At 33.2% G+C, this 16,380-nt stretch overlaps 1 protein-coding gene across 4 annotated transcripts in view; it reads left to right on the forward strand.

Moving 5' to 3' along the window:
- AHCTF1 (AT-hook containing transcription factor 1) overlaps window positions 1-16,380 on the forward strand; it is a 111,740-nt gene that overhangs the window by 75,323 nt on the left and 20,037 nt on the right. For all 4 annotated transcript variants that reach the window (XM_069069127.1, XM_069069125.1, XM_069069126.1 and 1 more), the window contains 4 exons: window positions 3-110; window positions 12,228-12,420; window positions 12,706-12,909; window positions 15,946-16,369. In XM_069069127.1, the coding sequence (XP_068925228.1) occupies window positions 3-110; window positions 12,228-12,420; window positions 12,706-12,909; window positions 15,946-16,369 (929 nt within the window). The remainder of the gene's footprint in view (window positions 1-2; window positions 111-12,227; window positions 12,421-12,705; window positions 12,910-15,945; window positions 16,370-16,380) is intronic.

Below are 16,380 nucleotides of genomic sequence, written 5' to 3' on the forward strand. Positions count from 1 at the left end.
AGCCCTAAAATTGAAGAAACTTCTTCTGTAGTATACTCTCTCCCAGATACAGAATTGCCTAATGCGTTTGTTGGAACACCAATCACAAAAGCATCAGAAAAAATTTCCAGGTAAGGCTTACACTTATAATTCAGAATGCGAAAGGGAAATTATATAATGATTTATACTTTTAAATAGCTTTTAAACAGCATAAGTGTCATTTGATTTTACAATTGCTTTTTTTTCTTTTTCACATTTAGAATGTTACACATTAAACATCTAGGAAATATTTAATATGAATTTGGTAGTTTATGGGTTATATGCTTCCATTTTTATAAATACAGAATTTTAAAGATTTGTTCTATTTTGGGAGTGGTTGTTAAATTTGTAGTTTTACTGGCTCCCTGTTCTTGAACTTTGATCATTAGCATGTCCCTGCTCCTTGTTGAATTGGTTCTCATTGAAATACATAGTTTGTCTCAGACTGTGCAATAGACTCAGAATTTCCAAGTTTTCTCATATGTAACAGTAATTATATTTTGAAGGTTGTGAATTTAGAAAATTTTGAGAAGTTGAATTTGTACTGTTACATTAAATTTGAAAGGTTGAAGCTTTCACGTTAAAAAAAAAGTCACGCTTCTGTCAGTAGCAAGAACAAGAGGTGTGGAATCATGAAGAAGACTGTTTGAAAGTTTTTGGAATTTTGAAGAAGGCCCAGGATTGAAATTGATTAGGATTTGATTAGAAAAATGAGGGTAAAGTTAGGTGGTATTGTTCTGGTGCTAATAAATTAAAGAGGGTTTTTTACAGGGACATTGGCCACGAGGGAGTAACAAGAACTGAGGACAACAAAGGACTGAGAATCTTGTTTCTGAAAAATAATGGAAAGCACTTTGGTGATATGTATATAATGCATAATGTTTTCTTTGTGCCCTGGCAAAAGTAATTATTTTCTAAGCTCAAAGTACATTTTTGTTTATCCTTTTGGAAGGGATAGTAGAGGAAATTGAGCAGAGAACAGAAAGAAAGCAGCAGATTTTGTATGTTTGAGTTTAACAGAATTTTTCTCAAAAAGCAAAGAATTGGACAGTTTTAATTTCATAGTTAAAGCTTTTGCACAAACAAAATCAGTATCAGCTTATAAAAAGCTTATCAAGTAGGGGAAAATCTGTATACATAATGACTAAAAAATCGTTTACATATGGTATATAAGCAGTTGAAAAAATATATAGGTGAACTATTTCTTACACAATTTATTAAATGATATGAACAAACTGTTTTCAAAAGAATGAATACAAATTTGGCCATATAAATAATGTTCTCAATCACTAATAATAAACATAAATAATATTAAAAACCGTTTTGAAGTTTCATGTCTTTCCCTGCCCCCAAAAGTGGAAAAGATGAGAAAAGCTGGAAATACTCAAAAGTGTTGGAGAAGCTGTTAGTTGAGATGTGAATTGGTCCAACCTTTCTTAAAAACAATTTGGTATTATACAGACGCTAACTGAAATAGTCCACATTCTTTGAATATGACCCAGCATATAATATAATGCCTCATGTATGTTGTCAGTTAAGACTGACAAGAAAACAAAATGGTAGATTAGGTTTTTATTTTAAAGCTGTACAAAGGAAAAAGATCTTTCCTAAAGGGCATTTAGACAACAATAATTGACAGTGGAGAAAAGGTAGAATTGCTTCTATTATATCCCCCAAGTAGAATGATCTTTCTTTTGTAAAGAGTAGGACAAAAATTGCTCATAGGGATTGAAAAGGATAAAAGGAGTTGGTAAGGAGAAAGATACGGAAGGAGACAGCACCTAATAGAGTCACTGAAGTTGAGAACTGGAGAGGATTTCAGGGGTCATCTAATCCAAAAATGTCATGGGCTATATGTGGTTCATACTCCTGAGTACAACCCGAACTAAATTAAAATGGTTCCCATCCAATTTTAATACGTTGATGTGTTAATAAAAAAGATATATATGAAGGTATGATTTTTAATATACAGCCCACGGGAATCCTTATCTGTGGTTTAGTGGCCACCATTTCTGTTTGTTTGGCACCACTGATCTAGTTTGATATTCATGCATGAAAAAAGTCCTCATAACATCCTCACCTAAGCCCCTGCTTAAGACTTCTGAGCAAGGAGTATGCCACCATTATTCCACTTTGGAACCCCAAATGAACTACTTCCCAGTATATTGAAATAGTTCATAAATGTGAGTGCTAAGCCATTGTCACTGTCTTTAGAAAGTTCATGGAGAATGAGAGAGGTAGCTGAGGAACTGAAAAAGGAGATACGTTGCAGTTTTCAAAAAGAAGGAACAAGTGGAGTCAGTAAAATACAGGTCGCTATGCTTAAATTCAAACCCTTGCAAAATTCTTCAGTATATTATAAAGGCATGCAGAAAGAACAGCTAGAAATAGGAAGCAACCATTGAGATTATGTCATGCTGTTACGTCATTACTGTTGAATTTTTGAACTGGTAAATCAAGAGAATGTGTTATACTTTAGTAAAGCATTTGACAGTCTCATACTATTTTTGTGGGAAAGATGGAAAAATAAATTAAGTACATGTAAAATGGTCTCCTGTGCAAAGGAGTTATTAATGGTTCCATGTCAAATTGAGTAGAATCCTTTCTTGTAGTACCTGAGGGCTTTCAGCAGGGCCTTGTGGTATTGAACATTTTAATTAGTGACATAAAATTTGCAAATGAAGAGATAACACACATTGGATGACAGAGTGCAAATCAAAAGGACTCATTGGTTGACTTTACATAGTGATTATTCTACTCATTCTTTGTCAGCTTGAAAGGATCCCTGTCCTAGAGTGCCCCATTTAACTACGCTTAATCCTGTACTGTGTTGACATAAGTGACACATAGCCAGGAGAGATAGTACACATTAGATGACAGAGTAAAGATCAAAAAGGATCTTGAAAAACTAGTATATAAGTACAAGATCGGGGTAGTTAGTACAAGACTATGTTGGTGATAGTCCTGTTGTATTCTGCCCTTGCCAGACCATTTTTGGAATGTTTTGTTCAGTACTGGGTATGATATTTTGGAACATGCATTAATAAGCTATAGTTTATCTAGAGGAGAGTGGCCAGATTGGTGAGCAGCCGATGTCATGTGAGGACTGATTATGAATATTTATTCTGGAGAAGTGACTTAGTTAGAAACATACCTGTACTTTTAAGGATTTTCATGTGGAAAAGAACTTTGGTTTTCTTCAAAGAATTTTGAGCATTCAGTAAGCAGGTTGAACAAGGACATTTCAAGAAGTTGTGTTTCTTCCCTCTATCTCTGAAGGCTTTAAGCAGATAATTGGATGACCACTTGTTAGGTGGGTAGTAAAGGGAATGTTTCTTCATCTTTGGATTTTTCAGTATTAAAGATCTTATGATTCTGTAAATTTGTACCTGTGAAGATCTTATTTTATTGTTCTGTGAACAGTGGTAGATCATATATCACCTCTCCTCAGCAGCGCAGGAGACAAACTTCTGTGTTAAACCTGTCAGAATTATCATTTTCTGCTGATTGTTTCCCAAGGCCTCAAAAATATCTTTGTGATTCTGTTTCCATTTTCAAGAATTTTCTAAAGACTTTGTGATCTAAATTTGTAATGCATTCATTCTTCTGAAAAACAAATTCAGTATTTTTATAAATAATTTATTTGAACTTTGAATATATAGGATAAATTGAATAATGTATATTGAAGTATTCCTTTTTATAGAATGCACTTAAATGTGCATATTTACTGCCAAACTTTCAAAGATTGATTTTATTTTTTCTTTTTTTAGGTTTAGTTAAGTTGTTTCCCTTTAATGAGCTTCATAAGAAGGTAATTTTATAAGTGGAAGTCATTTGTATTATTATTGGCATCCATTTATTTTCCCATCAATAGAACCAATTTTTTTTAAACCACCTTTTCACATCTACAGTTACTTGCTTCCATTTGGCAACAATCAGGTTTTCTATAGATGTGTATTGTGAACCAATTCTGAGTTGCTTCACTCTTTTATTTTGGGTTCCAGACTTTTTTCACTCAAAAGTCTTTGTCAGACCACTGCCAAATTAAAAGTCCCCATTTTATGTGAACTTTTTTTTTTTTAAAGCAATAGGGGTTAAGTAACTTGCTCAAGGTTACACGGCCAGTTATTTCTGGGTGTGGTGCTGAGTATCCGAGGCCGGGATTTGATCCAGGTCATCCCAACACTGGAGCCGGCGCTCTTACTCACTGAGCCACCTGGCTGCCCCTAAGCAATTGGGGTTAAGTAACTTGCTCAAGGTTACACGGCCAGGTGTTTCTGGGTGGGTGCTGAGTGTCTGAGCCCGGGATTCGATCTCCAGGTCTTCTCAACACTGGAGCCGGTGCTCTTACTCGCTGTGCTACCTGGCCGTCCCTATGTGACTTATTTTTAAGTTTCATTTGCCTAAAGACCCAAGTTGAGAATGGTTATAATTTTTTTTTCCCCAAAATTGCAATCACCATTGTTGGGCAACTCTCATTAATAGTTTTTTGCTATTTTTAAATATTTTGAGTTATACTATGAGCTTTTTTAAAAAAAATTAAACTTTATTAAAGAGATAATACATTCATTTGATATCATGTAGATCACTAAGATCTGCTTCATTTTCATCTTTTTTATACTTCTGATTACTTCTAGCTTTTCTGGAAAATGTTCATCTTTTAAAGGATGTATTCCTTTAAATGTGAAGTGTATGGAAGAATTCAGCATATACTTTTCTTTTCCTAGTTTCAAGTGACAGAGAATGGTTGTAGGGGGTGTTTTCTACTAATTACCCAAAGAACAACACACTACTTAAAATGGTTCTTCTTTACACGATGCAAGTTAACATATAATTTTTGTGTATAAGAATTTCTTTTTTTTTTTTTTAATGAAAACGCTGTGTTGATGGAAAAGTGAGTTCTGGTCATTTTCTACTTATAAAATTGAAGTAGAAATCAGGGGAAAAAAACATCCTAAACATACTCAAAAGCACATACAGGGGTGTGTCAAACTTCAAAAAGGAAAATTAATAGCTTTCTCATCATTATAAGCAAACATTTTCCAACTCCTGCCTTTTGTAGCACTAATAAGCACTTTGTGGCATGATAAATATTACATAATTTACAAAATTGATAACAAAATAATACAATATTAAAGGGGTGGCTAGGTGGCTCAGTGAATAGAGCACCAGCCCAGAGTCAGGAGGACCTGAGTCCAAAACCAGCCTCAGACACTTAACACTTACTAGCCATGTGACCTTAGGCAAGTCACTTAACTCCAATTGCCCTGCCTTCCCCCCCCTCCAAAAAGCAAAAAATATTAACAATAATACAGTATTAAATACTGTATATGTAAGTACAGACTTTCCTATCTCCTACCACCATTAATGAATGAGAAAGGTAGAACAGTAGCTCTCCACTATTTGGAGAATACAATACCAGTAGATTAAAATGCGAAAATAGCATGTTTTGAAATGCCTAACCATAGCCTTTTAAGCAGAGAATATTATCAAATCCTGAGAACATTCATAAAGACTCCCAAGATTATTCCAACAAAAACTAGTAATTTACACAATAGAAGCTTTTATATCCACAGTGCTTAGTATTGATGAAAAACTGATTTTGATCAGTGCTACAATAAGATATAAATGGCACATAGTAGGCACTTAATAAATGTTTATTGACTGATTGACTTAAACTGAATTTTTAAAGAGTTAGAGACTACATCTACTTTGACAATCAGCTGGGTGAGTTGAAATCTACTGGGAGATCCCTCCCTGCATACTAAAGCTTCTGAAATTGATCCTATGGTTTATATATGATTTCCCCATGTTTCCCCTAATTTTCCATATTTCTCAAAACACAATTATATTCCATTATTCATATGTTTCAGTTTGTCCAATTGAAAGAGGTCTACTTTTCTTTCTTTCAAAAGGGCTGCTAAGAATATTTTTTGTTTTTTTTGTTTCTTGACCTTGATCTGTGATTTCACTCACGGAAAATACATCCAGTATAGAACATCAACTCCTGTAACTTGACATTCTTAGAGTTGTCTAGAACACAGAAGAGATTAAAATGAATTATTCAGTGGTCGTACAAATACTGTTTGAAGCAGGATTTGAAAGTAGGAATTCCTGTTTCTAAAGCTACTTTTTACTACTTTACCCTGCCCCTTCATTTTGGTATATAAGCTTTTCAGTCTCCATCCTCATTGACATAAATTGACATAAATGCAAACTCATTGGATTGCTAAGTATGAACACTTGAGTGACTTGTATAACAACATTTTCCAGTGTTCTAGTCTTAAATCCAATATTAACTGTTTTTTAACATTTGTCATTCTGCCATTTTGATTTAGGTATGTCACACCTCAGTGGGTTTTTATTTGCATATATTATTAGTGAATTGTAGCATTTTTGATAGTTTATCCATTTTCCATCTCTTCGGATGACTGTTCATGTCCTTAGATCACTTTTTTTTTTTTTTTTTGTGGATAGGGACAGGAATTGAACTTGTGATTTCATTGGTATAGGAAATTTCAGATTGATCAATTTCCTTCCAAGTGGGAAGAGGAAATTCCCTCTTACCAGTGCAAGTTGAAACTTTGTCTATACCTTATTGTTTTATAGTTACCTTGAGCACTGATAATTTTCCCCAAATGATATGTGTTCTTTAGTTTACATTTCTTGATGGTGCTCAGCTGTTGAATGCTGCTTATTGGCTCTTTTTTTTTTTTTTTAAAGCAACTGGGGTTAAGTAACTTGCCCAAGGTTACACAGCCAGTTTTTTGTGTGTGTGTGTGGGTGTTAAGTATCTGAGGCCGGAACCAATCCCAGGTCCTCCCGACTCCGGGCCCGGCCCAGCGCTCTTACTCACTGGGCCACCTAGCCACTCCAGCTGTGTGTCTTCTTACCACCACTCCCTTCCCAATGTAACAGTAGGCCATCAACCATCTTCTTTTTAGAGGTACCTTTTGTGCCAAAGCTCTCTTTATACTTATAGTAAATCTTTCTTATTACCTGCCTCACTGTTGTTTTTCATGGTTTCACTCATGTTTGACTCTTTGTGACCTCATTTGGGGTTTTCTTGACAAACATACAATAATGCTTTGCCATTTCCTTCTCCTTTTTATTTTACAGATAAGAAACTGAGACAGACAGGTTTAAGTGACTTGCCTAGGGTCACACAGCTAGTAAGTGTCTGAGGTCAGATTTGAACTCAAGAAGATGGGTCTTGCTGACTTCAGGCCCACACTCTATCCTTGCACCCCCAGGTGCCCTACCTCACTGTAGTGTCCTAAATTTATTGAACTACTCCCCTGAGGGCACATATCCAGGGGTTCAGATATTCCCCTACTGTGATATAGAAGGGGAAGTGAAGAAGGCAATGAACCTTAGCTGACCTTTTCAATTTTGCCTGTGGCCATAGTTTTGAAAGGATCCTCCTTCCACTCAGATTTTTATATCATAGGGCCTTAAGTCACCTCCACATTCATATCTTATTGTGGCACTGATTCTAACCAGTTTTTCCTCAAATTCTTCAGTTTTCCCCCATTAGTTCTATTGAATAAGGAGTCTTCTATTCAGTAGTCTGTTACTAGAAAGTTGTGTTCTATTGCTTCTGTGTCTTGTTTATCTTATATGTATTTATGGTCAGCCTGTGATGCTGCTGTTTTATTTTACGCTTATTTTCTTCAATCTATTGCCAAATAGTTTAGCTAATGACTGCTTTATAATGTGCTCTCTCCTATCAAAAATAATGTTTTTCCTTTTAGATTCTATAAGACTTAAATTACATAGTTATTTATTTTGTTAGGAATCAATTTCATTGAGTAAATTATATTTAGTCAAAGGCTTCTCAAAATTATAATTTACAATTTTTGCTGTATTCACAAAATAGCACCATGATATTAGTTGAAGTAATGAAGCCTTCTGCAAACTACCCCTTGAACAGTTTTCTTTTGACATTTTGGTGATATTTTTGTCATCTGTAAACTGTTTTATGAATCTAAAAAAGTGAAATCTTGCCCCATAGATAAGATGAAAATAACTCTTGAGCTGTTATGCTTAAAAATGACACAAAGACTTTTGTGATATTCTTGTGTTTACTGCCAGTGTCGGGAAGCTATTTTTGTTTAATATGTATTTTTTTAAAGTTAGAATTACACTGAGGGAAGAGAATATTATTTCCATCACTCAGTAAAACTAGTCATTGGACAAGATATAATAAGGGCTGTTAAAAGCATGTTATACAAGTATTGAAAAACTAACTTGTTGGCCAGTGTTGAAATGAGAGTTTTTATAATATTCCTGGTAATTTAATTTATTAATGTTTTTTATCCACTAAATTCACATTGGACCTCACTACATGAGAATTGGCTACTGTACCATTTTTCAGTCTTCATTAAGAATAATTTCCAGATGTTTATTGAATTGATTGTTGAAAGAAGACTTGTTCCAGATAGCAAAACAACAAAGAATAATAACACTGCATTCATAGAGCTCCAAGCCATCAGGATTGATTAAAGCAGGAGTTCTTAACTTTTTTGTGTCGTGGATCCCTTTCACAATCTGGTTGTCAGCCTTTGGACCCTGTCTCAGAATAAAGTTTGTTTAAATTTAAAACATGATAGTTTTTGAATGCATAAAATAACATAGATTATAAAGGGAACCAGTTATATTGAAGTTAAATTATCAAAATACTTTTTCCAAAATTGCACACTGACCCCAGGTTAAGAAGCCCTTAGTGAAAGGAACTGAGATGTTTTGACTGAAGAAGACTTGGGTAGGGGATATGGAGAAACTTAATTTCAAGTTAAAGGACTCTTAACCTGGAAGAAGGATTAGATTTGTCCTGCTTAAACAAATAAGTATAGAAGTACAAAGAAGAAGCTGCAAAGAGGCAAATAAATACAGGTTTGATTTAAGGAAAATCATTCAGACCATTAGACTGCCCAAAAGTAGAATGGACTTCCTAAGAAATAATGGGTTTTCCTTTATTGAAGGACTTTTAAGCAGAAAACTACTTGACCATTTACTAGGACTATTGAATTCTTGTTCGGTTATGAATTAAGCTACATAGTCACTAATGTACCCTTCCATATGTAATACTTTGATTCTGTGATCTCTCATATCTGTATAGATCTCAAAATAATTTCAACACTTATCATGCATAGAGTTTCGAGAAAATGAAAAATATTTTGCCAAATATTTTTTGATGTACCAGAATAACTCGACTTATTTTTACACATTTTAGGTTTTTGGGGGGAGGGAAGAGGAAGAAAATTGGGTGCAAAATTGAAAATGGGAGAAATCTGATGTGTAACTCTTAGGGAGCTCATAATTCCACTGGCATAGTTTCTATAGAAGTCTTTCAAAATGCTTCTTTGGAGAAGTCACTTTTTTTGTGGCTGTCAACAAGTGTATGCTATTTTTTTGGCTGTAACTTGGATATATATTGGGTCAGCTCTCCTTATGTTGAAAAGATACTTGTTCAAATGCCATTTGAAAAAGGACAATGACAAAGTCTAGAGAAAAGGGAATTATTAATACTTTATCACTGGATATTAAGCATATAATGCTTCCTTAGATGAGCCATTTTGGCAGCCAAAGAAATATAAAGTATTATTGCTATCCTTTGCCTTCCAAATAGAAAGTATTTGGGAATATATAATTATAGGGATCAGTCGTCAATATTCAATTAAATCTTGCTAGTTTTTTCTTTCTGTTTTTTTAATTACAATTTTTTAAATTGTCATCCATTTGAATTTTTCTGTCAGTATAATTTTTACACAATGGAACAGACAGTGGATTTCTTGTTTCAAATCCTTTCTTATTTACCTGTGTAACCTTGGGCAAGTTAGCTAACCTCTCTGGGCTTCAGTTTCCTCATTTGTAAATTGAAAAGTTTAGATGGAGCATGTCTAAATCTATGATCCTGTAATTTTTAATCCATGAAGAGTAAAATAAATATGTATTTTTCAGCATAAATGTTAAACTGTTTATATCACAGGTGGGGGTAGTATCTTGTATAGAGGTGATATAATCAATAATCTCAGAAAACAGGGTGATAAAATGCTATTTGGGGTCTATATAATACTACATTTTGATATGCTGCTTCTCATATTTGTAATAATTCATCAGTTTCATTTCAAAACAACCCATCAGATATTTTCTGGAATATCAACATAATTTTTGATGAGATATAGTCTAATAGTTATATGTAATTCGTGTACTTTGTTAAGTGTGGGAAGTGAGGGAAAATCTAATTTTTAGGATTCTTGGATAATTTTAGTTGATGATAGATTATGCTTTATTTTTAAAAAGTTTTCTTTGCTATATTTCTTATATTTCCTCCTTTCCTAGTGTATCTTGTTTTAAACTCTTTGATATTTTAAATGTAAATTATGCGTATAACAATTTTGAATAACTTAATGATGTTAGTCATTGTTAAGAAGTTTAGACTTTCTCATCTTCTAGTCAATAAATGCTTTATAATTTATTTTGCTTCCCAAATGACCTCCTAAAAATATTTTTATGGTAAAAGGGGATGTAAGATTCCTTTCATTACTGTCATAGTTGCCTTTCAACAAAGTGACACTGCTTCTGATTTTATTGTCATTTTTTTTCATCTAAACTTTTTTTTAATGACATGCTATTTAGTAGTGTTTAGGAAGCAGGTAGCAAGTAAACTTCCTAATTTTTTTTTTTAAGAAATAATGGTCTAGAACTTAGATAAGACTAGAATATTCTAGTAGTTTGAGGTTTTTCTATAAACAGTCTCCCTCATCATTTAATTAAGTGTAATTTCTTTTTCTTCTGAGAAAATTCCTGAGGCTGGGAAAAATCTTGAAAACACTGATAAATTCTTATAAATCCCAGAAAAAAATAACAGACCATATTAATAACCCACAAACAAGATTGTAACTGATCCATCTTTTAACTTTATCTCTTTATGTGAGTGTTCTGTGTGTATATCAAGGATATCCTTGATCAAAATGAGAAGGGAATTTCCAGCCTTTTTCAAAATAGTTGTTTATAACATATCTCTTTGTTTCAGACAGATATTTGCCTGAAAGATGCCATATGCCATTTCACCTTCTTTAATGCAAGACATAATCAAGATTAGTATAGTAAAAAAAATATGATGATTCTAAATTTAATTTACATATCTAATTCTGTATCAATCAAATTACTGAAGATTTTCTTCACAAAATGTATTAAAATCATAATGATATTTATGTTTGTATGTTGAATTAAAAGGACAAAAATATTATGAATCAGAATGAGAAATCTGCTGAGGAAGACAGTTGATACTTTCATAAATTACTTTAATAAACATTATCTTCCCAACAATCTGAAACTTGTCCAGAGAAGTAGATTAATGGACTAAAGGAAAGCAATAGCAATGTCTTATATCCTGCCAAATACACATGAAAATTAGTGTTTAATAAATAAAGATTAAGAGATATACTTGATCAGCAAGCAGATATGAAGTTTTCAAGAGTAAAATTAATAATGCTTTTTAAGATGTTTGACCTCAGTAATCAAAGGAATTGATTAAAGTTGCAGATTAAAGCAACTCTGAGGTACTAGTTGCTAGCTCTCAAATAGAGGGAAATAATTAAAAGCAGTTGAAATTATCAGGTTAGTATAGTAATAAATTCAATCATTAATTGATGGTGGAATTAAGATCTGGTATGATAACATCTTTTTGGAAAGCGATCTTGTATAATTCCATTGTAGGGAAAATACCTAGAGAGTGCTACCCCAAAAAAGAAAAGAAAACTACCCTTCTGAGATTTTACAACAACTTCCTTTCTTTTTGAGGAAAAGACTAGGAAGAAAGAAACCTAAATGGTCACCCATAAATGATTAGTTAATTAAATTATAGTACAAGGAATAAAATTTTAGTTCAATGAATACTGAATATGAGGAAAATAAGAAAGCTAGTTATGTAATAATGCAAAGTGGAAAAGGCTGGACTAGAAGAACAGAGTATACATTAATGCATTACATAAACAAGATAAGCTGAATAAGAATGAATGGATTGAGAATGGTGATGGGAATTTGGAAGAAGTAACTACTGTTATGGCATTTCATACATCAAAATTATATTTGTTTACATGTAATTTAAGCAGTTGTATTAGTATTTTATAATTTAAAAAACAAAATTATTAACAAACTAAATAACTTGAGTTTTCATTTTATACCTCTTCTTGTTTGTATAGACTATTGGATTTGGTTGTTCGTCCTATTCCTCAGCCCTCTTCTAATTTGGAATATAATCAGCTTAGTCCAGCAAGAGCTATGTTATACATAACATCTAATTCATTGCCATCAACATCACAGCTAACAGGGTTATCTGAGAACATTACAAGAGCATCTGAATTAAATTTGCTTGAAACCCCTCTTGTGGTGAAGGTAAGTAGAAATACTACATATTTAATGCTACATCTTGAAGGCCCAAGGAAAGAAAGGCAAAAAATCCTGCTTCCTGGCTGCTAGCTACATTTATGAATATTTTAAAATTCCATTGTTGGTTCATTCAAACATTTCTTTCTTCTTTTTTTTTTAAATTTTTGGAGCGGGGAAGGCAGGGCAGTTGGGGTTAAGTGACTTGCATTAAGTGCATTTCAACTTCATTTATGGAAATCAGTTTTTTTAATGAATTTTAATAGTGAAGTTCCATTCATTTCTTTTTTATAGAGAGCTAAAGCTTTGGCCACATCTATTTCTGCTGCTGGATTTCCTGGGTTTACTCCTCATTCCATCCTAAGGTCGAGTCTTCGAACGACACCTTTAGCATCTCCTTCTGGGTCACCCGGAAGATCTATTACCCCTCCCCCACGTGCAAAAGAAACTAGGATCTCCTTCATGGAAGAAGATGTAACAACAAAATGGAATACTGCAGTAAGTTTGGTGTTGATAATTAATGTTTTATGTTTATTTGTATTTTATGTAGTGTTTTCCTCATAACTCTATAAATAGTTTAATCAAAATATTATTATGACTATAGATGAGGAAACTGATGCTCAGAAAAGTTAACTGATTGTTATAATTTTACAGCTTAAATCCATAGAAGCTAGGTAGTATTAGAACATGACTTCCTTTCCCCTGATTATTTTATTTTCTTAACAATAATGACTAAGAGGAAAATAAAGAGTTAAATTAATTTTGTCATGAGACAAAATCTTGCTTTTCAGTAGTACCAGGCTATTAATACTGTATGTCTATAAATTAAAGGTTACCTTTTCATATAGTATATATAACAAAATAAGTTTACTTTTGAATTCCAGATACACTCAAAAATATTTTCTTCACTTACTGTCATCACTTGTGTTTCTAGTACAATATTGAATAATATTGGTGATAATGGAAATCTTTATTTCACTCCTGATCTTAATGGGAAGGCTTCTCACTTTTCCTCATTACAAATATGTTTGCTGATGGTTTTAGGTAGATGCTTCTTATCATTTTGAGGAAAAATCGATTTATCCCTATGCTTTCAAGTGTTTTAAATAGGAATGATTATTGTATTTGGTCAAAAGCCTTTTCTCCATCTATTGATATAATCATATGATTTTTTGTTGCTTCTCTTATTGACAAAATCATTTGTGTTACTGGTTTTCCTTATATTGAACTAGCCCTGTATTCCTGTTATAAATCCCACTTGGTCACAATGTATAATCTTTGTGATACAGTGTAGTCTCCTAGCTAGTATTTTATTCAGTATTTTTGCAGTAACATTCATTAATGAAATTAGTCTATAATTTGCTTTCTCTGTTTTTGCTCTTCCTGGTTTAGGTATTAGTACCATATTTGTTTCATAAGAGGAGTTTGGTAGTACTCTTTGCCTGTTATTCTGAATAATTTATTTAATATTGATATTAGTTGATCTTTAAATGTTTGGTAGAATTCACTTATAAATCCATCTAGTCCTTATACTTTTTTCCTTAGGAAGCTAATTTATGGCCTATGCAGTTACTCTCAGTAAATTAGGAATGGGACTTGGTTTCTGGGCTATACTACTGGAAAGAAAAGATGAATGGTTTTGCATTTGAACCATCTTTATATAAGCAGAGAAAAGAATTGATATGAATTTCATGTTAATCACGTATTTTCACATGGTAATTTATTTAAATGGAAATTAGGCTTGTGATTTGGCATAGGGAATTCCCAGATGAGAAAACTGTGTCTACCAAATCTGGTCACATCTTCCCTGCCACTAATCTGAGAGAATTGCCTAAAGAAACTACTGAGGGGCTAAGTGAACCCAAGGTCATATAGTCAGAATGTGTCAGTGTCTAGCTTTCTATCTGTTAAACTACCTCTCAGTAAAACTGCCCCTCAATAGTAGTAGTTGTTTTTTTAAATAAATTTTATTAATGTCATTATTGGTGTTCCTCCCCTCCCACCCTTCTCAGAGCTATCCTGTGTAACAAATAATATTTTTAAAAATTTAATAAATATTTTTTAAAGAATGAAAAATCAGCATAACCAACCAATATGACAAAAAGTTTGAAAACAGCTGGCAATATACCACACTCATGGACCTCCCTACCTTTGTGATGAGTTCAGAGTGCCTTTTTCTGTCTCTTCTTTTGAGCCATACTTGTTCTTTATAATTTTGCAACATTCACTTTTTGTGCATTGTATCATTGTAGCCATTGTTTACATTATTTATTGGCTCTGCTTGCTTCACTCTGCATCACTTGATGTAGATTTTCCATCCTCTGCATATTCATCATGTTTGTTATTTCTTATAGTACACTTGGTTTATGTACCACAATCTGTTTAGGCATTCCGCAGTTGATGGGCATGCACTTTGTATCCACTTCTTTGCTGCTATATAATTTGATGTACATGGGAGCTCTCTTCTTACCAATGACCTCCTTGTGATATAAACCTAGTATTAGAATATCTGGGTTAAAAGTTATGGACCTTATTTTCATAATTCCAAATGATATTCACAACTGATTCACAACACAACCAACAGTGTACTAGTGTTACTACTTTCCCACAGCACCTCCAACATTGACTTTCTCCATCTTTTGCTTTTTCTGCCAGTTTGTAGGGTTTTGAGGATTGTTTTAATTTTAATGTCTCTTATTAGTGACCCAAAGCTCTATGATTATTCATAGCTTGCACTTTTTTTTAAGAATTGTTTATTTGTAACCTCTTATTTTTTGATCTGTAAAAATTGGAGAAAGGCTTTTGGTTTTCTTCTCTCTTTTTTCTCTTATTGATATTATCATGGATACCAAATCCTTATTCTTACACAGCAACTTCTCTTCTTATCCTTGATGCATTAATTTCGATTGTGCAGAAATTATTCTGTTTCTTGTAGAATACAGTTTTTAAAAGTACCTATTAACGCTCTTAAATTTTTCCCAACCCCCCTTTCTCCTCAAAAAAAAACCCAGCAGTTGCTAGAAATAGAGTTCCTTGCAGACTACTATGTATCTTCTGTCTTTATACCCAGGAAATTATTAGTTTACCTTGATACTGTAGAATGAGTAATTCTCTCCACAACTCTTTCAATATTTGTATTTCTAAATTATAGGCCTATCGTTTCTAACCTCTTCAGTAGGTAGTTTCCTTTGATTTGAAGAGTACAATGTATAAAAGCCTATCAATCCAAAAAGATTCCAATATTAAAATTACTCTTTTGGGTTTGTAAGTTATTGCTTCTTTGGAGGTCCTTAACTTCAAATACATCTTTGTCCCTTGGGAGAGTAGATTCAAAGCAGGTAAATTTTGAGAGGGCACAAAGGTAGGAACAGTTCCGCATATAACCCTTTACTGAAAAGGGCTACTTTGGGGAAAGCACCACACTACAGGTACCCAAATAACCATAACCATCAAACAGTTTTATCTAGTATTAAGCTTGATCATTTTTACTTGAAAATTTAACCCCTTTTAAAACTTTTTTTTTTAATTTAAAAGGTTACCGAAGACAGTAAAACAAAATTATTTGTACCCTCACCTTTGCATAAATGTGGAGTTCATTCAGAGAATGTATGGCTGAAGAGCAAAAATAAGACTTCACCTTTGGTCCCTAGTGGCCAAAGAGAGGAACATGAAGAGGCCGTTGAATTAACACAGAGTTCACCCATGGAAAACAAAGAGAAATTAGAAGTGACTAAAGAGAACAGCAATATTTCTACCAAATCACCCCAAACCACTTTGGAGTATGAGGCTTCTCCATTGCCAGATGACATTGAAAATGAAGATGATATTATTTTCATTTTTTCCAAGCCATCAAACATTTCAGCTGACTTAACTGGTGATTTAGAAGTGCAAAAAAAGGAAGATGACACAGAAGGTACTGAACCAGAAGTAGTATCTTCAGAGATAGAAGAGGAAATGGGTATGTTTTTT

Source organism: Petaurus breviceps, unplaced genomic scaffold, assembly GCF_028583685.1.
Source record: "Petaurus breviceps papuanus isolate PSGF00001 unplaced genomic scaffold, PetGlider_PUasm1.0 90778, whole genome shotgun sequence".
NCBI classification, from domain to species: domain Eukaryota; kingdom Metazoa; phylum Chordata; class Mammalia; order Diprotodontia; family Petauridae; genus Petaurus; species Petaurus breviceps.